The 10,771-nt window shown below is 34.2% G+C and overlaps 1 protein-coding gene across 1 annotated transcript; it reads left to right on the top strand.

Moving 5' to 3' along the window:
* Nucleotides 1-1,187: 1,187 nt before the first annotated feature.
* Nucleotides 1,188-5,037, top strand: LOC131145931 (uncharacterized). Its single transcript, XM_058095105.1, has 4 exons — nt 1,188-1,419; nt 1,558-1,637; nt 4,674-4,742; nt 4,813-5,037. The coding sequence occupies exons 1-4, from the start codon at nt 1,188-1,190 to the stop codon at nt 5,035-5,037; spliced, it is 606 nt and encodes a 201-aa protein (XP_057951088.1).
* Nucleotides 5,038-10,771: the final 5,734 nt, after the last annotated feature.

The raw sequence follows: 10,771 nt of genomic DNA, 5'->3' as shown, positions 1-10,771 counted from the left end.
AGCAGACTTCAGGATATCCAGTGTACGGTATGGTGTTGCCACAGCATAATCAACATCCCCGTCAGATTCTTTTGCTAAACGGAATGCCTTTTCAGCCGCCATTTGAGCAGACTTCACCTAATGTTTTCTTACAGCATGCACAGCCAAATTTTCTTGCAAGGCCTGCATTTGCACTTTGTCTGGGGTTTGTGGGTCAAAGTGGCTTCAACCAATTTCCAATTGGGATGAATCTATATGGTCAACATGCTCAGCCACCGGTAAATGCAGGAGTGCAAGGAATTCTGTCAAATGGGTTGCACATGGAACATAGTTCTGATCCGCTGCCACCTACTGTTATTCCAGGGAAATTTGAAGGTCCCCAACAATTTTATACTGGAGAGCATCTTTTTTGCAGAGACTAAAGAGACCATATTGCCTGGCGGTCAGTCATTTTGCTTTCGGTAGGCTTTGAATTTACATATGAATGGAGTTGTCCTTCAAATTTTCCAGCTATGTGCAAATTATGTAAGTTAGAAATTTGTCTTCTTCACTGGTGCCCTGGATGGTTTCTTGTGCAGTTTGTTTTTCTTTCCTTTGTTGGTTCTAAAGCAGTTGATCCCGACCGCATCTGTGTTTGATCCGATGTAAAGGAAAGTTGACAATTCTTTCTACATTCTAAATCTTGTTTTCCTTTCCTGTTCTCACTAACAAACACAAGCACTAGAACTGAAGACCTCATGTTGGGGAGGATATGGTGCTTAAAGGTGGTAGTGAAAATGGAGTTTTTTTTTCAAATTTGGTTTTAATTGATTTAAAAATATTTAAGAACAGTTCGGGGAACTTTATTTCCCCATTTCATGCGTCCTAAAAAATGTTGGATCGTCCGGCGACTTTTAATCTGGGAAAACTCACTACCCACTGGCGCGTGGCAGCCGAAAAATGTTGGATGGTCCAGCGTTTTTTAAACAATTTTTTTAAAAAAAAATGCTACATCAACTATCGTTCTTTTTGCTCTGTTTCTGAACTCTTCCTCCCTTCCCTTCCCCTGTCCAACATCTAACTCACCAACCCCATTGTCGTTGACTCAAAATCTCGGGCATAAAAGTCGTGACACTCGCCTTTATCCCCTCTGGTTTTCTTCTTGTGTTGTCACTGTGCGCAAAAAATCAAATCATTTTGATTTCATTCTTTTCTTCAAAGCATTGAGAATGGAAACAGTGATGGAGGAAGAAGATTACAGTTGGAGGGAAGTCAAGCAGCCGTTGCTCATACCGATTGTGCCGGAGCTGGAGCTGGAGAGAGAAACAGGCGAGAGAAGGCGTTGCCGAGACATCGTCATCGCCGTTGATCATGGCCCCAACAGCAAGCACACCTTTGATTGGGCCCTCGTCCACTTTTGTCGGCTCGCCCACAACATTCACCTCGTCCATGCCTTCTCCAGTACTCAACATCTTCACTTTTAATTTGATTTGCTGCTTTGTATTCTTAGGGATTTCTGCGGGTTTCTTTTCCTCCTAAATTTGGTTCTTGAATTTTGGGTCGTATAATTTTTTGAGTTTATTTGGATTTATTGTTTAGATGTGGAGAGCGAGGTTGTGTACGAGATGACCAAGGTCCTCATGGAGAAACTTGCTGTTGAGGCTTTGCAGGTTGCTATGGTGATTGGCATTCAAATGAAATAGGGGAAGGGAAGGGAGGAAGAGTTCAGAAACAGAGAAAAAAACTCTACTTGATGTAGCATTTTTTTAAAAAAAAATTTTATTTAAAAAATGTTGGATCATCCAACATTTTTAAGTTGCCGCATGTTAGTGGAGGGTGAGCTCTCCCAGATTAAAAGGCGCTGGACCATCTAGCATCTTTCATTTAAAAAACACTCAATGATCTAATATTTTTTAGGACGCATCAAATGGAAAAATAAAGTTTTCGCCAAACTTTATTAAATATTTTTAAATAAATTAAAACCAAATCTGGAAAAAACTTAGTGAAAATGAGCGCAAGCCACCGAGTTTTAAAGCCAGTCTCCTGAAAATTATTTGTGAAGTATTTTGGTTTAGGGTAGCACAAAAAGTCAGTTAATTCATTTGGCAAATTTCTCAGGCCAAACCTTTATTCATGACCTCTTTTGTTATTATTAGAATGTAATTTTAAGATGTAATTATGTTTTTTTTTCCCCTTTTGTGAAGCATGACATATAAATATGTCGTGTTTTTAGTTTGATGCCTATAAAGTAGAATTTCTTCAACTATGATTTTTCGTATGCTTGTATCCGCATTAATATATGTTTTATATGAAAAGGATCATTAATTATTAAAATATATCATGTAGCTTTATGATTATTTTTAATAGCATTTTAATCATCATATGTAAAGAAATACATGCACTGGTTTTTTAAAGTTGTACTGCTATGGAATTTGCACATGCTTTGTGTTCCTTGACCACAAAATTAATGGCAACCGCACCATTTTTGAGAATCCAGGGTGAAAGCTGTATCACAGGGCGATAGGTGTTTCTCCTTTTTCATCTTTAGAGCTGAATTTGGCCAGTAACTATGAGCTTTTGCCATTTTCATTTGAGGGTCAAATTGTGGCCGGGAGTTTTAAGTTTAAATACATGTGAATTAGTAAATTTAAATACAGTCTGTATTTTGAACTCAATAAATTTATATGTAAGACGGACTTTTGGCAAAGTCTGCTTTCCTGCACATTCATGCTGTGAACTCCATCAACTCATCAGGCACATATTATAAATAAGAGTTTTTTTCTTTTTTAGTTTTATATTATATAAAAATATTTAATAAAGGTATCGGGAAACTTTATTTCCCACTTTAATGTTTCCTAAAACTTGCTGGATAGTTTAGTGTTTTTTAAGCTAAAGGCGTTGGACCGTCCAATGTTTTTTAAACAGAAACACTGGATGGTCCAGCATCTTTTAGTCTGGAAGAGTTGGGCCCTATTTGACGGGTGGCAACAAAAAATATTGGACCATTCAGCATCTTTTGCTCTGGTTTTCAACGTCTTCCTCCATTTTTCTTGCGAATTGTAGAGCAGAGCAAGCCAAGGGAGAGCAGATGAAAGGACGACTGATGGTTGGACAATCTGACACTGCAGGTGACCGTTGCTACGAATTGAAGTGGCGATTATTGTGAGACAAGGGAGAACCCGAACTTTTGGGAAGGTACTATATAAAGGGGAGATGAGGTATATTTCCTCCATTTAAACTCTGATCTTGTTTTTGTTAAGATTTGTTATTTTGATTTGAAATTTGTGTTAGTTTGTGGTATAAATTAGTATTTGATACGTTCAATTTGATTATATTGAATCAAATTTTGTGATTGGAAGCATCATTTGGAAACCCCCAATTTGAGGTTAGGGTTTATTCGTGGCTTGATAAGCTCCTATTTAATTTATTTGAATTTGTTCTTATTTTCATGTCCAATTTGTTCTTGTCTTGAATCTGAATTTTTTATTTGTTGTTAGTTAGATTTTTCATGTCCAATTTGTTCTTATTCTTGGTGATTTGTTATTTTCCTCTTTATACTTATTTTTGGATAAACCATATAACAGATGTTCTACTTAATTTATTCTACTTTTCGATGTAAAATATTTTTGTTTGATTCTTTAAAATTGTGGAAAATATACCTTGCAAATTATTTGCTTTGAATATGTGTTGCCCCTTATTTAGGCTTCCTCATAAAATTATCCGCTCTGAATATGTGCAAAATTATCTGCTTTGAATATGTGCTGCCACAAAGTTAAAAAAAATATTCACATGCAATACCTTCCCATGAACCATACATAATTATATGCAAAAGACATACTTTTATGATGAACACACATAAAATTATTTTATAATGCACGCACATAAACCATCTAATGGTTATTCTTAATGTCTAATCAAATTTAGGCTTATCCAATGACGGGCTTGGTTCCCTTTTCATCCATAGCCCAATATTCAGGGGTAGGATTTAGGGAACGGGTATGATATAGGGTAGAAATTAGTTTGTTCGAAGCGGTAGGATTTATTAACATTGAATGTAAAAGGAGCATGACATAGCAAAAAATATATTTGCTTGCCTTTTGATTAAGGACTCTTCGGTGGGGTGTCGGATGACAACAATAAAATCCACCTATTATCTCGAACACCAAAACCCCAAAGCTAAAGACATCATATTTTATAGAGTACATCCCATCCATTGAGTATTATGGGGACATGTAGCGATATCATATTAATTGTACAAAATAGTTTGTTGTTTTCTTTATAGATTTCAAAGTAATACAAAAAAATAATTTTCTAATTAATCGAAGTCTAAAGTATACAATTTTTCTGTTTTTCATAGGTCTTTACTATTTCCAAGGGCCGGTCTAAATGGCAGGAAGTTAAAACAGTGTTTCGGCGACTGTGTTGTTGTATATTTTGGGGGGGGGGGGATTATCATAGGAGTAGAAGGTGTTAGTTATAGTATTAAGCCTGTTCAAGCAATTTGAATTGGCAATAAGGCTACGTTAAATTGTATGTGAAGATATCAAATATTTGCATATTGATCAAAACCAATATGCATTGCGGGTGACCATAAGCTACCCTATACGAGGGTTAAATGATACAGTACTCTATGAGGTTGTTCGTATAACCTATGACTATGACTTGCACATTTGTTGGATGCACACAATTCCAATGCTAATATTTTAACTGTGCAGTTATATGTGGAGATCATTCCTCAAATTGGTGTCGCTGAGGATAGGCAAATAGAGATATTTGTCGAACATGTGACTGAAATGGAACAAGACATCCAACCAGCATGTCATTATGAAATGGCTATGTGGTATGGATGAGCAGTACAGGAGCGCGGAGTTTGGTGGGATGACTGCTGTGGATTTGAATGAAGGTCCAGAATCGCCGTTCGAGCCGCTGACATATGAAATGCCTGTTTGTCACACGGATGAACAGTATGGGTGCGCTGAAGTCCCCGCTGATTTGTTCGCCATTGCAAACATTACGTTAGACGAGGGGATGAATATTACGAATGACGTTAATTTAGAAGACAAGGAAACCTACGAGTAGGAAATCGCTGAAGGGTTAAACGAGTTCACTAATGATGTGAATCCACCTCCCCCCCCCCCCCCCTCGGGTGAAATGAATGATGCCATCTACAACGCATAGTTTATGGAGGAACCTCCAATGTACGCTCAAATTGATGTAGATGCTACAGATGTGTCACGCCAAGAGGAGCTTCCTGTACAAGTGATTCTTTGGGATAAGCATCCGAGCTATGTAAGGGGATGCTCTTCGGGTCTAAGGATCAGTTGATAGCTGCAGTGTGTATTTATCACGCTCGAACTCACCATGACTTCTACGTGGTGCAGTCTAACCTAGTGTTATGGGTTGCTAAGTGTAATAATCCGGAAAAAAATAATAATAATTAAAAATTAAAAAAATAATTAACAAAAATTAATTCATTAAAATTATTAATCAATTAATTAGTTAAACATTATTAAATTAATGTATTAAATAAAAAATAAAAAAATAGTATAAAAAAAGTTATTATTAATTAATTAATGAATTAATTAAATGAATAAAAGAATAGTAAAAAAAGAATTGGAATAAAGATATATATATATATATATATAAATATATATATATATATATATGTATATATATAAAATATAATATTATTATGTTAAGTTAAAGTAAAGAAAAAAAAAACAAAGGAAAAGAAAAAAGAAAAAGGAAGCTAGAAGCTTCCTTAAGATTTCAAATTGAAATCTAAAATCGACTTGCAGAGAGCTGCGCTACCCCCCCCCCCTCTGGAATTCCTTCGCCGTCTCTGTCTCCGTCTCTCTCCTTCTCTCAATTTCTCGACGAGTTTGCAGTGGATCAGGAAACGGAAGGTGCCATTAGATTCTTAGTTCCGTTGCCGACATTTCTACTAGAGCAGATTTTTCATGGAAATGGATTAGGCACTGCTCCTGAGAAAAGGTTTTTTTTTTTCCTCAATTTCTCAATTTTTGGTTAAATCTACTGTTGAATCGACGATGAGGCACCACCACGGGGTCCTAATCGTCGTTGTCGTCATTTTAGCATAGGTAATTTTTTAATTGGGGTTTTCTAGGCCTTATTCTAAAGCGAGAGTAGGATTTGAAAATTTTGGCAATTTGACTAAATTTAAGGGTATATTTATTTATTTAGAATTTATGGCCCTAGGAAATATTAAAATAATATTTTATTTAGGATTAATATAATGGAATTAGGATTTTTGATTCAGGATCCGGGTGAGCGCCGCAGGTATTTTTCAGGATCTTTATTGGCGTAGTTCAAGAAATCATGTAAGGGGAAAATTTATATGTTAAATCAGGTTTTTCATGAATTAAAAATGATTATGTGTTATTTATGTATATATATGTTTTTATGTGGGTTTAAAATGCCAGCCATGAAATTTATGTTTTCTAAGCCTAGGATTGTCAATATAGTTATGTATATGTGAAAGTAAACGAACGAAAGTGAAAGAAATTTTCTAAGGAATTATGTAAGAAATGAAGTGTATTTTGAGTATATAAATGTAAAATGTGGGTTGACCTATTTTACAATAATATGTGTGAATTTTACTGTTAAATTGTGTGGCATGAGAATATGTGCAAATATATGTTAAGTGTACGAGATGCAGGTTAAGTAAGTAAAGCAATGAGAATAAAATGTGATATGGACAATGTTGTCTGTGTATGTTAAATGCAACCATGTAAAGGTACGACAACTGAAAGCCGGGTTAGCAGATCTAACTCATTTCTATGTGGACTAACTGATGACAGCTAAAAGGAATTGCGTTAGATTCTAGCGCATTACTATGTGAACTAACAAATGACGGCTAAAGAGCAGCTGTAGTACAAATGAATGAAATGAAAATGTTATGAAATGAAATGACAAGGAATGACAATGCAATGAAATAAAATGTGAAATGTGAATGATACAAATGGGAAAGAGTCACTTTAAGTGAAATGCAATGAAATGTTATGTTATAAACATGAAAGAATGTGAATGAATGAATAACGATGGAAAGAATGATGTATTATGATATTAGAAGTATCTATGTACGTAGAACATGTTACGATTGGGCGAGGCATACTCTTCGCCCGAGGGCTTGCTAAGTAAGACGAGTGCACTAGTAGCTTCAGATGTGGCAGTAGCTGCATAACGGGCATTAGGGCAGAGGGAACCTATTTGTATGGGCGGGTAGAATTCCCTATCCTTTGGGCCTTTGCCAGTAAACTATTGTTGAATGCGTGAGTACAAGATTAATTTATCACTTAAGGGCTTACTGAGTAAGGTAAGTGTCCTGGTACGCTTTAGCTGCGACCTTTGGGTTGCCTAGGTATTAGAGCAGAGGGGTGCTACTTGTCTGGGTGGGTAATCACCCCTATCCTCGGGTAATATCATGGGTTAAACATTTGCATGTGATTGTTAGGTTCAAAAAATGACTTTCAGTGTTATGTTAATGATTTGCAAATATTATAAACTGATATGTAAAATCTCATGATGGCCACACGCTGAGTTTAATATATTGTTTCTTTCCTTACTGAGATGTGTCTCACCCGAATATAAATTCATCTTTTTCAGGATTTCTTAGGATCGAGCTTTGAGAGCTCGAGATTTTATAACATTTTTTGGAAGATATAAGAAAATGGTATATTTTTATTGTAGACACCCTATTTTTGCCCTAGCCAAATAGAACACTAGGTCCCCTCTTATTTTATTATTATTATTATTATTATTTTATTATTATTATTTTCCTATATTATTAGTACTTTACTATTATTTTTCTAGTATTTTTATTATCATTATTATTATTTTTCATTGTTATTATTATTACTAGTACTTTTATTATCTTTATTTTATTTTTACTTTACTATAATTATTTTTATTTTTCATTTATTGTTTTTGATATATTATTATTAGCATTAGTATCCTATTTTGGCTATTATTATTTTTATTATTATTTTTAGTATTATTGCTTTATTTTTATTAATATTAATACTATTATTATTTTACCAATAGTATCTTAGTTTTTATTTTTACTATAATTATTTATTATTATTAGTAGTAGTATTATTATTATTACCCTATTGATACTAATATTATTATGATAATTATTATTATTATTATTTCCTTTTTCATTATTACCATAAGAATAAAAGAATAAAAAAAAGAAAAAGAAAAATAAAATCCCAAAAGGAAAGTTGTTTTAGGGTTTTGGAATTTTTTTTATATAATGGCAATAAGGGTTCACACAAGGGGGGGAGGCGGAGCACGCACAGCACAGTGGAGGCCAAAACAACAAAGAAGAAAACAAATAAAAAAAAATTCTCGTGGTGTTCTTCTTCTTCTTCTCCTTCTCTTTCACACGCGCGGGCAACTCTAGCCGCTGCTCTTCATCTTCTTCCTCTTCCATCTCTCAATCTCCCAGCTTCACCTCACCTCACGCACAGACAGCGGCGCCCACTCTCTCGCGTCTCTCTCTCTCCAACTTATTCTCTCCATACACACCCACAACCGAGCCACACCAGCAGTTCTCCGGCGTTCTCCCCGGCCACACACAGCACAGTCCACCACAGCAACTCTCCTTCTCCGACAAACCAGCGACGCCATCCCCATCTCAGCATCACCTCCACACCAGACCCGAGCACCAGCCACCCAGTACCGCCGCCATCGCAGCCTCCACCCTTGGCGTCTCTTGGACTCTCTTCTCAATCCCGGCAACATCGGCGGACCTCCCATCTCTGCTCATCAACTCCGGCAAAAGCAACAGACCATCCTCGGCTTCCATCTCAGTCACCACTGTCGTCATCACCATTGAAGTCCCAGACCCCGTAGCTGCTCCGGCCACAGCCACCAATCTCCACCCGTTGCTCCCCCACGGCCATGGCCACCAGTCTCCACCTGCTGCAACTCCGGCGACCTCCAGATACACCTCTGTAAGCCCCCCCTGTACACACACCTGCACACACACTCACTCACACACAGTACACACACTCACTCGCACACACACACAATATACATATATACATATATATATATATATATATATGAGTGTGTGTGTGTATTAGTTTTATTTTAATCCTTAAAGTTTAAGTTTTTAAATTTTGTTTTTTTTCTCTGTTCATCTTTTATTTGCATGTGAGTATACTAATATAATATTTGTTATGGTATTTAGTGTGTGTATATTAATATGATATTTTTGTAGTGTTTAATTAATATAAGTGCTATGTATATATGTATGTTAATATATTATTTGTTGTAATATTTATATCTATGCTATTGATGTGTGTATACTAATACTTTGTTTGTTGTAGTATTTAATTAATATTTGTATCTAGATTATATATGTGTATATATTAAATGAGTGATTTTTATTATTGTCCTATTTATTTAACATCCATGCTTAATAATGAATATTCATGTTTATATTTTTAAGAGTTTGTTATTAAATGGTTATAATTGTTATTGTAAAATTTTCTTGTTAAGTTCAAACTTTTATTGTTGTAAGATTTCTAATGTCTTGTATTTTGACTGCACATATTATTTAATGATGATTGTTATGATTGTAAAATTTTTATGGTTAAAACCCATTATTTAATATTCAATTTTAAATTTTTGGTTTATTGTAAATATTAAATGATGTATTATCAAGGTAGGGTTTTTACATATTTAGTAGTTAGGTAATATTACATATTTAGTAAATTAGGATCTTAGGTAACTACATATTTAGTAATGATATATATTTAGTATCTTAATACATTTTGCATTACATTAACATATTTAGTGTCTTAATATATTCAGCATTAATTATTCCTAATATATTGGTATACCTAGTGTTACTTATTTATAGTATCTTAATATATTTAGAATTAGCTATTTCTAGTATATTAATAATTTTAGTATCTTAAGATATTTCGTAGTATTTATTTTTAGCACACTAAATTATCCAATATTATTTATTATTAAATGTTTAGTATTACGTATGTTTATTATGTTGATATTGCATTATTTGTTCTAATATTTTTAGTATATATAGAATTATGTGTTTTGTTATTGTTAATATTTTTTTTAGTATTTTAGTGTGTATAGCATTATTTACTAGGGTATTAATATTTATCATTATCATTGTTATGATTTTAGGTTATATCATATGTTGTGTTATGTTTAATATTATATATATTTGTATTAATTAGTCTTATTATGTTTATTAAATATTTCCTTGATTTTAATCCCTATGATTTTATTGCGGGGGTATGAGCCTTCGGGCATCACGTACCCTAAGCTCTGAGGGAATATATATATATATATATATATATATATATATATATATATATATATATATTTATTTATTTATTTTTTACATGTATTTATAAATTCATAAAAAGGAGTAATTTAAAGAATTATTAGATTAACTTAGGGATAATTTCAAATTAATTAGGTACCGTTCGTAAGAACGGGCGCGTAGGGGGTGCTCATACCTTCGCCTCGCGTAACCGAACTCCCGGCCCCAAATCTGGTAATGTAGACCGATTCTACCCCTAACGGGGTAGTAATCATGTGTTCTAACCGCACTAAAGGTTAGTGGCGACTCCGATATTCCATGTTTTTCCTTAAAAATTAAAATGATTTTTTTATTTCGCCGTCCGGGGCACACGCGCTCCCGGGACGTCGCGACATTTATGTTAATTTTGATATGTATATTTTATGTTTTATAATTTATGTTTTAAGTTTTATAAGATATGGATGGTTGTGAAACATACTGGTACTA

Source organism: Malania oleifera, chromosome 13 (assembly GCF_029873635.1).
Source record: "Malania oleifera isolate guangnan ecotype guangnan chromosome 13, ASM2987363v1, whole genome shotgun sequence".
Lineage (NCBI taxonomy): Eukaryota > Viridiplantae > Streptophyta > Magnoliopsida > Santalales > Ximeniaceae > Malania > Malania oleifera.
Note: the sequence above shows the minus strand (reverse complement) of the source record. Positions and strands in the feature narration are given on the sequence as shown.

Excerpts from the sequence above, each read along its gene's own strand:
- LOC131145931 (XM_058095105.1), top strand. The coding sequence starts at position 1,188 with ATGGAAACAGTGATGGAGGAAGAAGATTACAGTTGGAGGGAAGTCAAG. Across the intron at positions 1,420-1,557 it reads CCTCGTCCATGCCTTCTCCA|ATGTGGAGAGCGAGGTTGTG; the intron begins GTACTCAACATC and ends TTTATTGTTTAG. Across the intron at positions 4,743-4,812 it reads TAGAGATATTTGTCGAACAT|TACAGGAGCGCGGAGTTTGG; the intron begins GTGACTGAAATG and ends ATGGATGAGCAG.